Source organism: Melospiza georgiana, chromosome 1 (genome assembly GCF_028018845.1).
Source record: "Melospiza georgiana isolate bMelGeo1 chromosome 1, bMelGeo1.pri, whole genome shotgun sequence".
Taxonomy (NCBI): Eukaryota; Metazoa; Chordata; class Aves; order Passeriformes; family Passerellidae; genus Melospiza; species Melospiza georgiana.
Window position 1 is genome coordinate 73,006,419 of NC_080430.1, and position 21,190 is coordinate 73,027,608.

The 21,190-nt window shown below is 38.1% G+C and overlaps 1 protein-coding gene across 2 annotated transcripts in view; it reads right to left on the reverse strand.

Moving 5' to 3' along the window:
- Positions 1 to 21,190, reverse strand: part of ZCCHC2 (zinc finger CCHC-type containing 2) — a 44,204-nt gene that overhangs the window by 2,840 nt on the left and 20,174 nt on the right. The window contains exons 5-13 of one of the 2 annotated variants that reach the window (XM_058024597.1): positions 18,074 to 18,186; positions 16,062 to 16,156; positions 12,574 to 12,657; positions 10,651 to 10,708; positions 7,835 to 7,970; positions 6,293 to 6,357; positions 5,348 to 5,442; positions 2,351 to 2,479; positions 146 to 1,654 (exon numbers count right to left, since the gene is read on the reverse strand). In XM_058024597.1, coding sequence (XP_057880580.1) covers positions 146 to 1,654; positions 2,351 to 2,479; positions 5,348 to 5,442; positions 6,293 to 6,357; positions 7,835 to 7,970; positions 10,651 to 10,708; positions 12,574 to 12,657; positions 16,062 to 16,156; positions 18,074 to 18,186 — 2,284 coding nt within the window. Of the gene's footprint in view, positions 1 to 145; positions 1,655 to 2,350; positions 2,480 to 5,347; positions 5,443 to 6,292; positions 6,358 to 7,834; positions 7,974 to 10,650; positions 10,709 to 12,573; positions 12,658 to 16,061; positions 16,157 to 18,073; positions 18,187 to 21,190 lie in introns of both variants that reach the window. The other variant, XM_058024589.1, reaches the window with a different exon arrangement.

Genomic DNA, 21,190 nt, shown 5'->3' on the forward strand with positions numbered 1-21,190 from the left:
AGAGCAGGTCACTAGTGCACAACCATTTACACGAAACATACACACGCACGCACACCTTTCTGCAAGACCAGAAACAGCACATTCAGAAAGGTAAAGAGAAACCACCAAACTCAAAAGCAAGTCCTCTGGGAGTTATCATGATTACCTTGTTGACTGGCCTCCATGGATGACTGCTTACAGTCCTGCGCATAGTGTCCACTTACACCACAATTGTAACATGAAACGTTCCCATTCTTCTTGGGTCCCGACCCATTCGTGTTGGCAACTACGTTAGGTGCTGGATATACAGGATAGAACCTCCCAAATCCTGCCATCTGCTGCATACCATAGTTGGCTTGGCTTCCCATCACTGGGTCATGCATAAGCCCGTTTGCATACGGAGACTGAGGCAGGAAGAACGGAAGTTGTGTTCCATTGCTTTGATGTGCTTGGTTGAGGTAGCTGCCATTGCAAAGTGATGGCAGAGTGAAGAAAGATGGAACTCTGTAGACTTGTCCATGAAGTGGGTTATGATAAAAATAGCTATTAATCTGAAGGCTGCCATTGGTCCCACAGCTACACCTACGTCCACAAGAACCACAAGGGCCAGATCCCAGCTGCTGCGGAGGTAACATTGTCCCGTTAGTGTTATTATTCCCAACAGCGTTTATGTAGGATGTGCTGTCACTCTGTGCAGTGCTGTGTGTTAGAGCAGGGCTCGGGCTGGGGGCAGGGCCTGGCGTGTGTGTCGGGATTGCAGGAGGAACAGTGGACTGGACCTGACCAACACCGAGGCCAGCGGACTGAGGAGGTGAGGAAGTTGCTCCAGTGCTCAGCACGTTTGTATTCTGGTTGGGCAACACGCTGGTAGCGTGAGGGCTGCCTGGCAAAGCGTACGAAGCTGGTGGAGGTGGCGGTGCTGCTGTGGAGAGACCAGCTGCTGGAAGAACTACCTTGAGATTGGCAGGCTGAGGGATTGCTCCTGGGTTTCCCTCAATGTGAGGCACCATTTGATTCAGTCCTACCACCTGGGATGCAGGTTTTGTGATGGGATCTGTAGTAGGAACTGGGGATCCTGGGAAACTACCTGGATTGTGGACTGGGATAAAGGCAGTATTTGGTGATCCAATACTTAAGTTTCCTGTCGGCTGCTGTGGTCCGTTAACTGTGCAACTTTCTGATGATCCCTGTGGAGAGGGGATTTTCAACCTATGTATTGCCAAATGCAAAGCAGGGCTACCAGGCTGGACAGAATGTGGAAGGAAAGAGGATGGGACTGGCAAAGGGGAAGCCATGAGCTCAAGGCGTTTCTCAGGTTCACCAGAGGTCACCGGGCCCATTCCCGCAGGAGGGGAATTCGCAGCCTCTCTCACGGGCGAGACAGCGACAGGTGTGGTAACCAGCATTCCCATGGTTTTACCATCTGCAGATATGGGTGGTGGGACAACTGCTTCAGGCTTTTGGGCAGCGCTGTGCATCACACAGTGTAAGGCAGGCATGAAGGAAATATGCTGAAACTTTGCATTCAAAGGATCTTCTGAAAGGCTCCCATTTTCATTATTCACTGAAGAGATCTGAGCAGATGATTTGTTCGTATTTGATGAACTGACAGCACTGTAGCCTGTAAACCTGGTTGTGTTTTGATTCCCAGAGTCCTCAGAATTGCTGTCTGTATCTGTGGGGACAAAAGCATTTGTCAGTCACAAGAATGAACCTCAAGCAACAGAGAATCATGCCCTTGGACCCATTTACCCATATAAGACCTATCGAATTTGATGACATGAATGATAGTTATGTCTTCCCAAACTGTGACAACTTCGAGATTCTTCTCATTCATCCAAATTAAGCTAGGTCCATCTTCATGACTTGTCTATATCTCCCTGCCCAACTAGCTACTGTATCTTTGACTGGTGCACATCTGCAAATGTAAAGAGTAGGACACAGAATGAATTAGGAATTTGCATCTGTCTAGAAAGATATTAACAGAGATTATTTAAATTTGGAAGGAGTGGCAAATTGTCAGTACAAAAAGATGGAGCTCCTGGACATGCCACCCATAATTTCATACAAACCCAGCCCCTTTCAGGCCAAAGTTTTCCACATTATTGTACTGTGGAAATTTCTCAAGAGAGCTGTATCACAGAGGCCAAACAATTATGACATATGTTTATTAACCTAGAACTCAGTGGTATTAAAACAGTGCTAGAAGCCCTCAAAACACCCAGTCATGAAATCCACAAAGAAAAATGTATTCTGTGGCTAGTTCAGAAAACAAAGTACCTAATCAAACTAAAAAATGAACTAAAATAAATGCAATAAAGAGATTAGTCTGGGAATAAAGGCATTCATGCACACTCTCCATAAATACAACCTCTGTCTTTTTCCTCTTCACTATCAAAGCTTTCCCGCCCATCATGTCGTGGACTAGAAGGAGAGCTGTAACTTTCAGATGATGTTTCTCCACACGTATCATGACCAGATCCAGCATCCAAATTCAGATCTACAAATAAAAGTTGTCAGATCTCAGTGTATGGAAGTGAGGTTATTTTGGTTTTCTCACATTTCCCACTAGTTGAGATTTTTGCCTGTTTCTACTTAATAGCATCTGTCCCCTGTATTCCTATCACTTCCGTTCCCAGCACTCAGGACTGGTCTCTTCCCTAAATTTGTGATGAGTGAATCCTTGGTGTTAAAAAAGATGATACTGAAAATTGGTATTTATGCATAGCAGTGAAAAGAATGATGATCCTGAATGATTCCTGTGATGTTTATGCTGGACTGCAGTACAACACTGATTTCCTCTGAATGGTAGCGATCCAGCATTTCCACTGGCAGAGCTGTAGCACTCCTCAGTGACACCAGCACAGGCAGGAAGCTAACTCAGCAGGACACAGCAAAACAATGCACCACTTCACAACTCACTCTTCTAGAACAGGCTTTAACCAAACTCTATCAACAAATCCTGTTTAAAGAAAAAGAGGTGAACTGAAAAAGTGGTTAACTGTTTTCTAAATTCTGAATGGATCATGGGACACACTTTTGCTGGAAACCACCTTTCAGGGTGGGTAGCTACTATGGTTTGGCTTTCAAGTACAGCCTCAGAGTGGAAGAAAAATGATAAACGCACCCTCTCTCAGAATCTATGACAAACACAAGCTGGAAACCCCAGCCCACAAAACCTTGGTTAGCAAAACCTCAGGACAAAAATTAAACCACTAATTATTATAATAATTTATAAATAAAATAATTTTCCTCCATTTTTTATTGCTATCGGAAGTTTAACAGGTTGGGATGCTCACCAAAAAGTTGCCTTAATGCTTCAGTTCTTGAAATAATTTCCTGTATTAAACCCATAATTGCTTAAATTATTTTAAGAACTACTTTGAACATCTAATATAAACTGGAGCCTCAGTGTGAACCAGGGATCACTAAGAGCTAGAGTGTAAAGTGCTAATCACAAAGTATCCAGTCTTAAAAGTTACCATTGTAACTAACTAATGCTTCAGACAAGCTCAAAATAGGGAGTTAAAAATGAAAGAAAACATGACGTAGTTAAGAATTACAGACTCAAAATAGGGCATTTCAAACCAAGCCTGGATATATAAACCTAGGCAGAGATTCAGATTGTTATTTTTCCCCATAGACTATTTCTCCAATAAGTATCTCAAAAGACAGTTTGATGTTTATATGTGGGGTGAAAGCTTGTCTTTGAGCAGGATTTAATGGCTAACAGCTTCTGTGGGTTACAGCTTCTTTTTGAACCGGCCAACCATTTCACAGGAGGCAGTCTCACATCTGTAGAGTGGTGGGTAGTGAGCAAACAGAACTCCTATGGAAAAGCATTCCCTACTAACTTTGCAGAATCAGAAAATCAGCTGGTTTGGAAAGTACTTCTGAGATCATCAAGTGCAACCTATGCCTAACACCACCTAAACCATGATATCAAATGTCACATATCCAGTCTTTTTCAAAACACATCCAGGGATGGTGACTCCACCACTTCCCTGGGCAGCCCATTCAAATGCCCTGTCATTCTTTCTGTGATTCATTTTTTTCTAATGTCTAGCCTAAACTACCCCTGGCACAGCTTAGGTCTGTGTCCTCTTGTCCTGTTGCTGTTTGCCTGGGAGAAGAGACTGATTCCCACCTGGCTACAGCTTCCTTTGAGGTGGCTGTACAGACTGATAAGGTCTCCCCTTACCCACCATTGCATCACCTCCTAAAGTCATTGTCAGTTCATAAAACCCAGTGCCTTTTGCCTGACAACAAAAACAGTAATCAATCAGAAATGCATGCAGCACGGCTCTGCTGTAGAGTATGTTTTCTACTTAACGGCCCTTAACTATAGCTTTCCAAAATGGTTCTAGTCTTGCTAAGTTTGTGAACAGTGAGTTCTTAAAAGTTTTACTCAAAGCTGTTTGTAAAAGGTAAAAACACCTGCCCATAAAACACAGTAATAATTCTGAACTGGACCTAGCTGGAACTCTCCAAGGTGAGAAGCAGTGAGAAAAAAGATTGAAAGCTTAATCAAGATTGTATCACAAATGGAAGCAATAGAAAGACAAGGCACTTTTAAGAGTCCTTTTCAACACTTAGGCCAATTAGGTGGCGTAAAAAAAGGCGAACTCTTTGTCAACCTTCCGTCACAAGAACTACATGTAAGACAGGCAAGGTCACAACTGATAGCGGGAATTTAGAAAACATCAAGATGGCAAAGTCAATGAGTAGCACAGACTACAGAAATTTGTATTAAAGCTTGAAGACTCAGTTTACTAAAGGAACACAAATATAAGTTTTTCTTACAACTGACTGATGTACACAAGTCTTGGCCTAGACACTCCATTTAGGATTACTCTAAACTGATGACCCTGCTAGGGCAGCATACACAGTTCTGTGTGGTAGCTCAGTGGTCACCTGATATAAACACTACAGTTCATCAATGGTTCACACCATAGGTTTTAGACAGGTTTCTTGTGGGCCATTGCGCAACAGATGGACAAACTAGTAGGCTACAAAGAGCACACTAATGGCAAGATGCTCCATGTCCACACACTCAGACTGCTGAATTTCATATGGAAGTAGCCCAACAGCAGCTGTTTCTGCAATTACTCCACCCCATCAGCTGTCTTATGCAGACTTGACAAGTATTTTGCCACCTATGCACGAAGAGACACACTCCAAGCAATTGGATACAGAAGACTGAGTCTAGTGCGTTCTACACAGCAAGTCAGAGCACAAATTAGGCTGCCAATATACCAACTTACACCAGAACATTTTTCAGACTTGTGCTTTCCCCTTTACAGAAAGCCTCAAATAAATCAGCTGCAAGTTCTGTTTCTTACTAACAGCTTTGGAAAAAGCACCTTACCTTTTGCTGTCCCAGTACGGATGTGCTGCGATGCTGCAACTCGAACTCCATTGCTCCTGTTAGTCAACCTGCAGTCAGTTTTCTTTGCTTTCTCCCTGTGTAAATAATTTCATGGCTTTTTTGCAAATGCATGAGTACAAATAACCAACCATGAATAAACATGGAATGACACTGGAAACAAAGGCAGTGACTCCAGGCCAGAAATGTGTATTTAATAGATATAACAACAAATAATAAAAAATTAAATGGAGGCTGCTGGTGCAATATACCAGGAATTAAGCTACAAGCAGCATTACTAAACACTATGAATGAATATCTATATAAGAAAAGATACTGAAAAGGAATAGGTGCAGCAAACAGTAAAGTCATTTTTGAAAGCTGATGTGTATAATGCAGTCCTACACCAGTCTAGAATAATAGTATCTGGAAACTTGGAAGTAGGCAGAGTAGTACGTAAGGGTCGAAGTGCTTTCACTTCTGGCAGTGTAGAGCTGTGTGGCCTGTAGGAAATTCGGAAGCCCTCTGATGTGCAAATTATGTTCATTAAGACATTTCAGCCAGTTATCACCCACTTCATAATGTTAAAGGTTGCTGTCAACCCTCATTTGATTTTCAGTGTATTCTGGACAGCTTTACATCTTTTGAGTTTCAAATAAATATAAAGGGGAAAAGGCAATATGGTTAAGAATATACTTCCACTCCTTCATCTTTTTATTAAATGCCAAGTGCTATTTTGAGAAATTAATGCATTCACTTAAAATTCTATTTTTCAAGTTACTTCTTTATAGAATATAAAATAAGGATTTTTATGCAGCTTTGCCTCACACCATGCCAGCTCTTGTGCCAGCACAGCAAATGAAAGCACTTAATTGACTGCAGACACTGTTTATCAGAGTGAATGCATTATACTCCATTTCTGGATTACCAGTTACATTAGAAACCTACTTTTCCAGCTGTGGCTTTCCTTTCTTCTTGCTTACTGCAGACAGACTTCGTTTTTCCACTGTGTGCTAGGCAGAAAATAGAAAGACCCCAGTCAAACAATTATGAAAGCCAAGACAACACCTCTTCTAGACTGACAGGTCCACAAGTCCAAGAGTAGTGGGCTCACGGGTGCTACAACCACTCAAAGAACCACTTGTTCAGTGTATCTGAGCCTATAAAATAACGTGTCATGTCTCATGTTTACAAGAGAATCAGAAAAACATTCAGCAAATTACTACTTGCAAGTATGCCAGAGATATCAATCAAATTAGTGTTTGCATGCTGTTCTTCCTCCAGAGGATAAAAACAAATGTGTTTCATCACATACCTGCTAAAAAGGCCGATCACCAAGCATAAGGAGCTATAAAATTTGTTGTTATAAATGGAATTATTTGATAGTTGGGTGAGGGAAATACATGTGACAAATTATTTCTACATTGTGACAAGCAGGTACCTAGCCTTAAATTGGAGGTTTAAGCTGCTAAACTGAACTCTAGAATACAGCACACAAGCACATAAGAAAAAACAATTCTTAAAGTATGCTATCAATAACTGTCATTAACAACTCATATTTGGCAAGGAAGTAAAATTTGTGAAAATTCTGAAATAATCTCTGTCCAAATCACTGTATTTGGACTTCCTTTAAATAGCTTTTCCTTTGCTTTAGTAAATTAACCTTTTTCTTGCTTCAAATTTGCAGTATTTCAAACTTTGATGCAGCCTACCATTTTATGTTTAGAAGCCAACCTCAATTCACTATCCTGCTTTATCAAAAAAGGAAACTATTTTTGTTTGGCTTGCTATTCCACACATAACAATCAATAGCCAAATTCCAAACATAAATGAGAGCAATATCAAACAATTCGAACATTCAGTGTTTTTCATATATAAGCAGTGAGCAAGCTTCCTTCCCCCAAATTCAGTAGTAGATAATTTTATTTATAAATAATTATTCTGCTTACCTATAGTCATAATGAGATTGAGCATTGAAGAGACACAAATCCCAGAAAAAGTGTATATGTATCGATCTATTAACTTTTTTCAAAGATTATTACTTAAATAATGCAGGTGAGACAGAAAGAATATGTTTAACCTGTTGTACCTACTGTAGCATTAATACAGTTTAGCTACCAATACTGTTTCTAGTAGTTTGTTCCTTGCAATAACAGAAACTGCCCAGGCATTCTGGAATCCTCTCTAATGACAATGCTACAGTAATAGGAAAGTGCCTGATCAGAAATTAACATTAGACTTTTCTGATTACTTATATTCTCCTGGGGAATTTTATTTACCAATTCATAAACAAAATATTCAGCTTTCTGAGAGTGTGGTAAGGAATTATGAAGGGTTTTCTAATCAAGGTAAGTCAGTAGCAACTTCAACACTTATTTTGTACAATATCAAGAGCACTTGTCATCTTTTAAAGCTAAATCTCATCACGTGTAGTGGACAATCTTCTCAAGTTTCTTGGAATATGGTTTTAAAGAATAAACAGCAACACACCTGGTCAAGTAGGTTAGTACAGTGCTCTGGGTGCTGCTGGACAATACAGCTTTTTCTCCTCCAGTCCATTACCCCATTCTGCTCCGAGTGCTGAATGTTAAGGCTATCCAGTGAAGAACATTTCGCACTGCTAGTGCTGCTGAAAAGAAAAAAAAAAGCCCCAAAAGTTATGCTGATGTGAACAAACTTGCGGGCTTGTCTTACCAACATACATATTTTGCAGCATGTTGGGAAATTTTGCTTTCAGAAAACCCTAGGAATTTTCGAGAGGTTTAAAAGATGTAAATCACAGCAGTTCTTGTGCTCCAAAGTTATGATCTGATCATAACTGGAGTTCTTTTTTCATTTGTCTACTATAATTTGATGTAAAATTCAGAACAACAGAATTTGTAGAAAACAGTAATTGAGGGCAGAGTTTCCTTGGATATTTCTATAACACAAAAACTTTGCTATTTTCATACCAGACATGTGGCAATTTTCCAGACAGAAATGTAGTCTGAATTCATCTTCTTTCTTCCTTATCATTAATGACAAAGCTGGAATTACTTTTTAAACTCTGTTTCAGAATTCATGAGATATTTAAAGAATGGAGACACAGTTACTACAGATCATACTGCAGCTGTGTTTGTTTTAATTTTGAAATGGTCATCTTGCTTTGCATTTTTACCTCCAGGAATGCTAGTTTTGAGTAGTGCTGGGAGAGGGGAGTTACATTTGGCATTTACTTTGGACTTGATAGTGATTTCCACTGAAGCTCTGCTCTACAGCAGCCAGTCAGAAGAAATATTGAACTAGGTCTGAGACCACTGGTCAGCTAAAGCTGCTGGAAAATAGTCAAGGTCCTGACAGAGTCAGTAAGGCACAAGGACCTATAACCTTTTCATATCTCATACAAAATTATGCCTTACTGCAGGTTGGATGCAAAAGAAAAAAAGAAAAAAGGAGTTAATGCTTCAAAATTCTTATTTAAATACTTATGCTGATAATTGAAAGTGCCTTTTAATTCAGGGCTGCTGGCAAGCTGCTTCACAAAAGTTAAGCCAATATGAAATGTTACTCAGCTCCATGATGGCAGAAATCCAGCTCACTGGAAAGCACAAGACATCATCAAATTCCAGTAGCTACCTACCAAATATCTCTGTGAGTAAGGACTCAAACTACTTAAAATATACACAACAGAATATTTTTTAAAAAATTAAGAAAATGGCAAGAACCCAAGGTCCCAAAAGACAGACATAAACCCCTGATTGCAAAGGCAGAAGTAAGGTCACTTTAGAAACTTCTGCCAAGTGGAGGTGAATGGTTTCACTGCCAAATTTGCAGTCATTTCATGGAAACTGTAACATTACTAAAGTTTTTGTTTTCTATGTGTGATCTCATTGCTACCAGTAAATTTTTCAACTTTTCAAGAGTAAGGCTGCAATACTGAATGAAAACAAGAGGCAGAGAGATGCACAATGTACCAATGCTATTTGAGATGAACTGCTTGTGACTCTAAACAGCTTTATGCATATTTATAACAGAAAAGTTCCATTCAGTGCCATTTCTTTACAAACCCATAAACAAAAGGCATAGATTTTAAGGAGACAGACACATAACCAAACAGGAAAGGCCTAACAGACCTCTAGCAGTCAAGGAGTACATATATTTCCCCCTCCTAGATAAACAGAAAATAATAGTTAGCTAAAGAAGTTTCTTTCTCAGAACTTTGTGGAAATGTCTGTCCCTCTCTTCCTACCTGAAAGACAGATCCTAAACCATGGTCAGCCTTAGTGTAATTCATTATACAATGACTAAAAAAAAAAGACAATTTCTTTATGAATAACCATAAGCTAGTAAATTTGGATCCTGATCTGATAAATTTGTAGTAGACTGTATATCCACCATTATAATCACAGATTTTGTCAAGTTTACACTTTCTTCTTGAGGAAATATAAGCTGAAAGTAGGACAGTTTAAAACCAAAACAGACAAAAAGCAGTAAGTTGTCTTGTGGTGAGTTCACAAGAATTTTGTCTGGTAAAGATCTCTAGACGTTAACTAACACTGTTCTGTGCTATGTTTATAACTAATTATTGGAATTCCAGGTAAACTTTCACTACAAGAAAGATACCTTTTACAGGCAAATTAACACTGAACAAAATTGTAAATCACAATAAATTCTGTATCCATTCCTTTCCCTTGATTTAGTTGAATTATGCACAACTATGTGCAAACATACCTGAAGTCTTTAATCAAAATACTTTAATGACTGAATTCACATTAGGTACTTCAGGAATCTGAAGGCATATATAAACTACTTTAATATGGTTAGGAACTGCTTCCACGTACAATGGACACAAACCAGAGAGGTGTGTGTGCATCTACCAGTAAGCAAGGGCAAGAATGGGCTGCCTTTTCCTATAAGCTCCTCTTTGAGGTTTCCTAGCCTTCAAATCAATAGCACTGGAAATTTTCAGTACAAGCATGGGGGTATGTGCACATAGGAAAGATACATGCCATACAAATTATGGCATATCTTATAAACATAAATCAAACATCCATTCAAATTGTGAAGATCCACAAAATTTGGGAAAGAAGAGCTATCCAAATGACCTAGACCTACAGATTTAGAAATAGAGTCTTCTGAACTATTTTTTTAATAGTTCAGATGTTAGTAACAACCTCCTAAATTGTAAAAATAAGACCAGAACAGCCAAACACAAACAAACAAAAGCTCCACAAAGAAGTATTAATCTAGAAGGACACATACTCTCAAAGCACCAACAAATGGAAGTTCAGACATGTAACATGGTCACATTACACCCTAGTACTTACTTGGCAACAGGACTTTTTCCATTATGTTTCTTGTGAACTGCTGTGTGCTGCATTACATCTGGAAAAAAAAAACAAAGCATAATTTCAACAGAAATTCCATTTAATCTTTTAAATCAACCTAGCAAATTCATCTTTCCATAACTACCAGGCACATACCAGAAGACATCTCCATTAAACAGATCAGGCTTCATTTACAGTGCTGAAATTAGCAGGTGTTGCATAGAAGAGAAATCAATTTGTATAGATTATATAAACAAGACTCTTTACTTTCCATTTCACAGAACAATAAAACAGAAAGAGAGGAACTATGGCAATGCCAATGTTTGCTCACCTCTGTATTTAATTCTAAGCACTGAATGCATGACTGAGTAACACCCAGTATGAAAGATCAGAGAGAGAAGAAAGGAATGAATCAGAAAAAAATACAACATTTTGTTATTTCTTCTGAATACTGAAATTAATCTCAAAACTATGTCACACATTCTGACTAGCAAACAAAAACAAGTCCTACACTAAAGTACTGCATTCTCAACCTGAAAATTCACTAGGCAAGTAAAGCTTTGCAAATTACACCTGGCAAAAAGAGATACAGCCTCAAGGCTCAGCTGGGTGGGGCTCCAAGTAACCCAGTACGGTGGAAGATTCCCTGCCTGTGGCAGATGGTTTGGAACTTTAAGATTTCCAACCCAAACCATTTTAAGAGTCTACAAAGAAAAACTGAGAATTTCAGAGATATAGTCTACCCTTTTTTTTAAGGCAAGTGTTACATTTTAACAAAAGCAACTTTCCTTAATTCCAACTATTGATGATCTTCGTATTCTTGGTACTTAGGATTTTGCCTGAACTCCTGTCAATGCTACACCTAAGTTCAAATTCTAGTTTAAAAATTTGAGAAAAAAAAATTATTTTTAAACTTCTAGTAACCACTAAAATGGCACAAAAGGTGTTCTGAAATGCATTTGTAGTTTCACCAGATGAAGAGATTTATGTATTTTTAAGAGCAGTATTTAAAAGACTATTTGGGTAACAGATTGTAAATTTACTTGGTGTGCTCTGAACTCTTAAGAATATGGCAACGATTATCAACACAAGAAAAAGCTGATCAAACTGCATATGTAGATTACTGAATCCACAGAAATTCAACAGCAAACTTCTAATGAATTATTAATGTGAAAGAGGATAAGAGTGCTGTCATTACTTGAAAGCCAGCATAAGTAAGTGGTCTGTGTTCACCCATCAGTCCCCTTTCCTGTTCTTTCCACCTACCAGGAGCTTGTACTTGTTTCCTTCTAAAAACAATGCAAAACTGGCTTGCTGTTCCTTTCAGAATGAAATTACTGACCAGTCACCAGGCTGCTGCTTCCATGTGTGAACTGTTTTTGAGGCATTTGAAAAACACAAGCTTTCAGACTGTAATCAATATGCACTACAGTCCCAACCTCAGTAACCATCCAGAGTATCAAAGCAACATAGGTTAAGAACAAGAAAAGGAAAACTTGAACTTCCTTTCTGTGTAAAATTAGAAGCCAGACAAATTTATCATATTTAATGTAAAACAGTCTTGAAATACTCTTGAAATACCGCACTTAACTCTGAACTCTGTAACTGAAGAATAAATAGGTAAAGACATGAAAGTCTATAAATAATCTTGGCTCATGTAAATTGTGAGGTATATATTCCTGGTTGTTCAACACAGCTGTGAACTTCTGCCTTTGAGCAGTCTATGAATGCTGCCACTTCTTGAGTTATAGAACAACCTCTTAAGGAAACTGCTGAACGTACATGAAAATTCTTCATTTGCATAGCAGATTTAATTCAATTTTTGTACCACTTTATACCAATGGAGAAATCAGTGGAGTGTATGATTTTCAGAACTGAGTGTGGTAAAATATCTCCAAGAACCACCTTTGAGTACACAACTACCTTCCTCCTGACTTGAAGCTTCTGAACTGTCCTCCTTGAAGTGTTCTGCTGTCTTAACCGTCTTCAAAGAGGGTTGTAAGTTACCTGCAGAGAATAAAGTTCACGTAGTAACTTTATAGATCTTGAACAATTGGACAGTTCCTGAATGTTTGCACTAAACTGGAAGCTAGGGAAATGGAAGACTGAACTTGCTGGTTGGCATGTGGCAGCAATTTAAATATTGCCTTTGTCAAAGCAGGCCATCTCCAAGAGTAAAGGCTCTTAGGAGATACTTTTATTTTGAAGAAAATAGTGTCGAAAATAATTGTAATGCTATGGGGTACAATTTCAAAAGGTTGTGATTGTGATAATTATTAGAGATATTCCTACTATGCTGCATTTCAGATTTTTCTTTATAACCTTTTTGTGTTACAACAGGAAATGGGAGGAGAGCAATGATAGTTACTAGCATTCTTCTGCAACAAATTACACTCCTCCACTGTCAAATCATTCATCTGCCAAAAGCAACCTAATTTGGGATAAAGTCTTCTAGTGCCCTTAGCACAGTCTTCACACACCATTTTTGCCTTTTTATGCCGGACAGGATGAAAAATAAATAAGAATAATATTAACAGTTTTATTGCAAAAACACCACTTCCATGCTCCGAGAAAGGACTTAATTTCTTTAATAATCTAACTCTAAGAGTTCACTCTTCCTCTCTCAAGAAGTTTCAAGTTAGTGCAGGTAAAAGCATCTGAAAGCTGCTGCTTAGGAGGTTGAAACATTGATAAGATCTTTCTTAATAGCATCTGCATTGAAGATACTACATCCCCAGAGATCATGTTGGAATCAAAAGTCTACTCCAACCTGAAAAATTGTCTAAACAACTGAGTTTATGAATCAAGAGGGAGGCTAATTGATTTCCTCCTTAATGGAACCATAGCAGCATAATTAAGCTTACTGAATAGTCAGTGTGAGAAAGCCACTATTATTTAAGGTATGAAGACTTTACACAAACACAGAATTTACTTCCACATAGGTTTTGCTAAATAACTTTGTATTTCTGTGAAAAGATATTTTTATCGCTGACTCTGTATAGCAACTGAAGACCAATTTAAGCCACAAATGCTTTGTCTGTCAATTAATTCTGCATGTTCTATTTGAGAACTAGATGAGATTTTTTCTTAAATATATGCTTCCTTTCCCAACACTGTCAGCACATGCAAAACGTGCAACTATGACTAACTTGCAGTAACAAGGTGCAGGATTACAGGAATCCTAAACAGGAAAACACAGAAAAACACAGAAACCAACAATAAAAAAAAACCCTCAAGGGCCACTTAACTGGGGCAATTTTGGCAACAGGTGGGGTGAGCATTTTTGTCTTAGTATAGCCTGCACCACAGGAAATATGACTGTGAGCTACCATGGACAAGCCATCCACTTCCCCTTCTCAAAAGAAAAACACCTAATGCTAATTACTGCTAACACAGTAATTCTCCTCATCAAATGTTTTCTTAATATCTAACTCAATGTCAGGGCCTGAATCATGCCAATGGGCTTTGCAACTCTCCCCTGCTCTCCCAAGGGCTTCATTCCCCTGCCCACAGTGAAGATCCAATCCAGTACACCGCAGTGTTGCAATTTGGGGTGTGACTGCTGGGAAAAGAACTGAAAGATGCCTCAGCCAGGGCTTCCATCCTTTGGCTCAGGAGCTGCATTTGAGCTCAGGCTCTTGCCTAGGGTGCACTGCTGGCACACCTGTGCCTGGACATGAATCTTGCTGATCCTGTTCTTAACCCTGACCTACTGACTTGTTTTTCTGCCTTGACCTCAGACCTGCCTCACTACTCTGGACTTGTCTGGCAATCACAAGGTTCTTGCCTGCCCCTGGTCCTAATCTTCTTCATAAGAAGTTAAGCCTAGCGCTTTCTGTCTGATCCATCAGAGAGAACAGATCGTCCCCCCTTTACATTAGGACTCTGGTATTTGACGATTTAAATAATTTTCCATTTGAGTCTTTCCTCCACTCTGCTAAACAATTAAGTTCCTCATCCTGTCTGTCATACATTCTACATCTGACAAATCCTCATGAACTTTCATGTGCTGAATTATTTATTACTACAAAAATTATCTCACATTTAAGATCACTTTGTAATCCGTAAGACTTATGACGGAATTGACATTTGTCTGTTCTCCTTCTGGTCTACCCACCCTGCAGATCATTTCTGCCCTGTCTTGATGGAACTTGGCACTGGTTCTTTTCTGAAACCATTTCAAACTACTACCATGTACAACAATGCATCTGCAAGTACTTCCAAACCAGATGAAGTCTACAGTCCAAAATATGCACACCCTGTCCAGCGTGCCCATCATTAATATGAATCTTTCTGGACTTTGGAAACTCCTTCCTCCCCTTGGAGCCTTTCAGTGCAACAGAGGTGTCAACTCTTACAGCAGTAAATTCCAGCCAGTTCCACAATGACCTTGTAATTAGTTTAACATTTCCACAAAATTGCCATGTGAGAATGTACTAAGTGCTACTAAAAAATGTTACAAAGCAACCTACAGCTTCTACCCTAACCACAGCACTTCTGTCTCATCATGGAAAGAATACATCCCTCACAGATCACACACATCATTTCAAACTGAAGTCAGCTGTCATTCCTCTAGTTTTTCCCAAACAAATATGAGCTGTCTATTTGGAATCTCCAATCTATTCAATTTCCTACTAAGATCTTTTGCAACTTCTGAGGTAGTGGCCTCCCAGTGAGTGCCTCAACTGTCATGTGTGTAACATGCACTGAAATAAGGAAAGATTAAATGGAAATAAAGATCACATCATCCTAAGGCATTCATACAGGGAAGTCAAGCTTTGGTTACACAAACTGTAATACACAGTAGGTTAAGAGGGCCACCAAAGAAATCTCTACAATATAAATGATGGTACACAATTCTGTATGTTCTGAAATTAGGGACATCCCATCATTTATGTACTCAAAACAAATCTCAGTTTAAATATCAAGAGAGATGCTTATCTACAAAAAAAACCAAAAAAAACCAAAAAAAACCAAAAAAAACCAAAAAAAAAAAAAAAAAAAAAAAAAAAAAAAAACCCAAAACAAAAAGCAGATGTGATTTTTCGAGTCAGTTCAAACTTTTTGTTCCAAAATTTAAATTTTGTGAAATGAAGAAATGTCAAACATACTCATACTCAAACATATTCAATTCATAACAGCCTACTTGAAGAGCATGACGGTACAGAGAAGAATGAAAGAAAGAATGAAAGAAAGAACAAAAAGAACACAAGCTGCTGCTACATAGCATGTTCCCACTGTCAAAAGTATGAGTATCTGCTCAAGAAACTATTCATTTACCAGGAGTTCAAATACAATCAGTGGAATATAACACACAAACAAAAAATTGTAAAACTGTACTTAGGCACAGCAGCAAGACTAGCTTTTTATAGACTTTTCATAATATAAAACAGTATTAGGATATTTCTTACTGTGAGTGTGCAAAGATTCTGATGAAATTGATTGGAAGAAGTTGTATACTCTCTGATTCTGCAGAAAAGCTTGTGATGTATTTGAAAATAGCTGCCTGAAATTTAAGTGAGAGTTTATTAAACTAAGTAACAGAATCATAGGAAAAACACAAAAATGTACTACAGTACCATTTAAAAGCAAAATAGGCAGTTCTTAAGAAGTCCAAACCCTTCAAATTGCACGTTCAACAATGCTAAAAGCTACTTTTGAGCTGAGCTGTTAAGTGCTAGTGTAAGCTTGGAGTACAGACAATATAAGCAAATGGCATGATGATTTTTTTGAATTTAAAAAGATAGGTGCTTTTGAGTCATCCTAATTCAAACATTTTAGCCGCCTGCAACATTTTATTAAAGAGAAGTTTGGATTGAGTCCAAAAGCACTGGACTCTGTATTTTAACTGTTTTTTTTTTTTTTAAACTGAGAACACATTTATTTTCCCAAAACAATGCACCTCTTTCTTAAATACATTTGAAGGGTAAATACAAAGTTGAGTTCACCTGTAAGGTCGGTATTTGAATTTTGCAATTATCTCCAAGAGCAAAGGGCGGGATGCTCAACATTGCTCTGTACTGGTCTGAGTCAGTTACCAAGATGTCAATGACAAAATGTCAAAATTTTATTAGCTTCAAATAAGAAAATAGGACAACAATTAATGGTTTTCATTGCCCACACACAAAGGTTTCAGATATTACTTGCCAAGAGGCACTACCCAGCTCTATTTCTTTGGAGGAGGGGCAGGGGAGAGCAATTTTTGGCAAATGGTCACATATTGAAACCCCCAAATAAGTATATATTTATGTTAAAACTGATACTGAAAGAAAAAGGAATTTGAATACAGTAATGCTATTCGCTTGAGATTATTCATGTAGCATTCCTGTATAGTCACAACACAACCTGCAAATTGTATTACAGTTGCTTACTCTATCACAGTTGTGTATGTTCAAAGGTTATCTTCCAAGTGAGTCTCTTGGGTTTGTAATTACTGTGCAGTGAGGCTTCACAACCTTTCTGTATTACAATACATTCCCTTCAACCTCTGTTTAACAGGTTTATTGATTTAAAACCACTATGTTTATCAGCCAAAACTGTTCACAGAGATTAATTTTTGGCTTGACAATCAAGCCAATAAAGACAGATAAATATTACAGACCAAGATTTATTAAAAAATTGGCAAGGGGGTAGTTGAGGCTCAGAGTGGCTACAAATCTTCTTTAACTAAAATACTAGGACAAAATGCTAGAACCAACAGAACATTATGAGTAGGAGTTTGGAAAGCAGTGCCTGATTCCTCAACTACCCCAACTCAAGAGACACTGCCTAACATGATGAATAATTTGTTTTCAACAAGGTTGAACAATCCTGACTGAAAAGGACAAAGATAACAAGGTATCTGTACCAAACCAGGAAAAAAAAACAAAATCAAAACCAAGTAGGTAAACCCAAATTCATATTACTGTTCTGAGTTATAGAATTTGACCACCAAGCTCTCTCATCACTAAAGAGCAGGTCATGAGATATGGGCCATTTTCTTATAAATACATGAGCTACTTTTATATACTCACTTCATTATTATAGTTTATACCTTTTAATTTCCATTCTGTCTCTCACTCTACCCTGTCATAAAAAGTAGAACATATGTGCTCTGAGTTACTGTTTCTAGTATTTCTAAATATACCCTTGTAAAGGAGGTAGTATACTTCCACAAATGCCAATCATTACTATATAATGCTGCTTAGGACAATTATTTTCATAATTGTGCAATTACTTCCAAAGAAGTAATTCTATGAAGTTTAGTAAATTCTTAATTTAAAGAAAATCTAAGAGTCAAGAGTATCTATTTCATCACTGCCTTCCCATTTTCTTTGCAAATTTGGTTTAGGTAGCAGAATTTCCACTGTCCATAGAAGTCTTCTAGCTTGACTTCAATCACTTTTCTGGTGTTGCATTTCAGGCTATTTGCTAAAACATTTACCTGATTATGGGCTCAAGATCAGCATGCCTTCGTTCTTCCCTCTTCTGAAAACCCTGATTTAGTGCTCTTAAAATAGCCTTGTCAAATGCTTCAGAAGATAGTTCCTTTGGGAGCTGAGAAAAAGGTTAATGTGAAAAATGAGTAGTTGACATTTTAAAGACTGCATTTGTTCACTATGAGTCTTTATACCTTTTGGTATCAACAAGAAACTCAATTGTTTCAGTTTGAGTGATGTGTTTTACAAACCAAAGGTACAACAAATCAACATCATCTAGTTTTGCAAGAGAAACACTTTGCTGTAAATCCTCACAGAAAATCCAGGCATAAAATTGTTTAAAGCTGTATTTGAAGGAATTACTACCAAATACTATGGTCTTTTCAGGATAGTTTATAGCCTTTTTTACAATTTATTTTTTTAAATCTTTCACATATAGAAATTAGTTCTGAAAACACACACAAAAAAATAAAACAGGTGTGACTGAATGCACTGTACTCACTATCATCACTTAGCTAGACTAAACACTAGACTTTAATACACTAGACTTTAGCAGGCAACACTGAGATTAATCAATAGCAAGTCCCTCCCCAGTTGCTATAAACACTGAAACACCTTATCAAAATTCATTATAACTTTCCAATGCCATTACTACAAAGTGAGGTCTTCTGATGTTCTAGTTGAGAAGGCAAAATGCTTGCTACTTAAGAGCACATCTATTTTAAATGAAGACTATTCCCCAGAACAAAGTTTTTTCACCTTTAGAACTTCCAATGTTGTACTTATGTACATCAAAGCTGATCAAACTTGTAAATCTACATTTTAAAAAATATTTTAATATGGTGCAATTAAGAGTAAACTGCTACTGAAAAAGGCTTTTTTTAAACTGAAGTTCAAAGCTATTGCTAATGTGGTTAAAACATCTGCCACCAATTATGATCAACAGCAGTCAGCAATTTACACTAAAGCAGCATCTTCATTTTGTATATCTGGAATACACCTGACCCAGAGTGCCAGCTGGATACTGCATCCAGCTACTGGAACAGCAGCCCAGCACTCAGTAATTCTTTCACTGAATCAAGTGGTACTAACAGAGGGATGCTGTGTCTGATGCAGATAATTGCTTGGTAAAATACATAAGAGGAACTCCTGGAATCCAGACAGACAGGTGCTGTTAGTATTATGTTAGTACAGTACTGCAACACCTGAAATGTCTTATATCTAAAACCACAAAGGGCTGAAAGCAGCAGTTCTTAACAGACCCTTTGGCTTTAATATGCATTACTGAGGAACTCTGACTGAAGAATTAGTCAGTGCTAGCCAAAAGGCATCAGGAAGAAGTTACTGCAGAAGTGTAGGAATGATCAAATCTCCTATCCTAGTATTTTGTATGTAGATTTGTCTCTGGAAACAGTTACCTTCTTGCCTTTAAAACTTCCACTAAAAGGAATGCAATTCCTTCTGTAGTTAAAGATTCAGTTATATCAACCCAAAATTAGGTGCTTAAGGTAATGGGACAGCCTTGTTACTTACTTACAAGCTTATTAGTCCTTCCACATATGTGGGTAATTTCCTACTTGCAAAAAACTTTTTGGCTTATCACCTAAGAGAAGCCAGTCTTTAATTTAAGCATCCAAGTTATGCCTTTTACTACCTTAGTTTTCCCAACAATGCCTCTATTCTGAAACAATTTTTACCATTATCTTATTTCTATCATACGAAGCATTGGAATTTTCCATCAAATATTTTGACCATTCTTTTCTGTCCCCAGGAACCTGAGTATGCTGCTTAACAATGCCATGTAGATTGGAACAAGAACAACAAAAAGCCAAAACATAAGGGCATGTGAAGTGGATGTTTGTGCTTTATGCTTTTTAATGCAAATAAGTTCTGTCCTGCTTTACTTAACAATGCTGTCTTACTTCTATACCTACAGCTATCAAACCAAATATACTTTTCAGCTGTGCACATTTTCCACAGAAGATCTCAGGAAGCTCATAGCAACCTGTGGTTGTCATCTTCTTGTTCTGCCATGTCCTAGACACTGCTGGAACATGCAAGCCAGCACATGGAACATCCTATATCAGCCAAACAGCACAACTCTTCAACACACTGGACCATGTCTGTTTTCCTGGCTCCTCCAGGAAGCAAGTAGGTTCTAGGAGGTCCATTTCAGACACTGATGTTTGTCTTACACATGTGGGAGAATGGGGGCATGCATGTGAATGTTCATCCAAGAGCTGCACAGGACCCTGTACGAATCGCTGTTTTTAGGGCTCTCTTCAGGTGCAGATGCATGTACCCTAAGCTGTGGGATAACCCACTTGCAATCAGACATCCCATCCATAATTTAAAGTCCCAAAACCCAAGCTCTGGGAACTCTTAGAACCAGATATTCAACTAGATTAATATTCACTGCTTAATTTCTAGAATACCAGAAAACAATGTTGATAATTTAAACAGTGAACAAGACAATGACCTTTGTACAGTGACTGGCTTTCCACTTGCAATTAACACTGCAGTTAAGAACCCCAGATACAATCAAAACATGTCCAAAACAGATCCCTCATTACTGCCCTGGGTAGGGAAGAGTTTAAATATAGAATAATTTCCCAGAATAGGTGGAACCCAAAATATCAGACACTGACAATGAACACAGTTTGAGGTCATCACACTGATGGGCTCTGCACATGGCCTATGCACAGAAATGTATTCTCTGATCAGAGCAGAGGGGAAAACAACTGAGAGAACTTTTGGCTTTTTTAAACATGGATACACACACACACATATAGTTGCTAGATTTTCCTCAAGTTGAACTTCTTGTGATGATGAACAGGCCAGCCTTTGTGCTACTGAAGAATACAACAGCTAAATTAAAAACTATTATGCTTATGGCTGTGTCCCACTAATTAAACGTAACAAATGATACTCTTTAAGGTCCTTCTAGCAGGAACACAAGCAAACAACCAGTGGTTGTACCTATACATGAGGTCTGTGGGGAATATTAAAACCTCATCTGGTAGTTTTATGGTAGTTCAATTAAAACTTTAAGTGCCATTTCAGATGAGACAAACAATCACCTCCTGGGAAACTCCCCAAACATTCTCCAGGGCTGCTTCTTC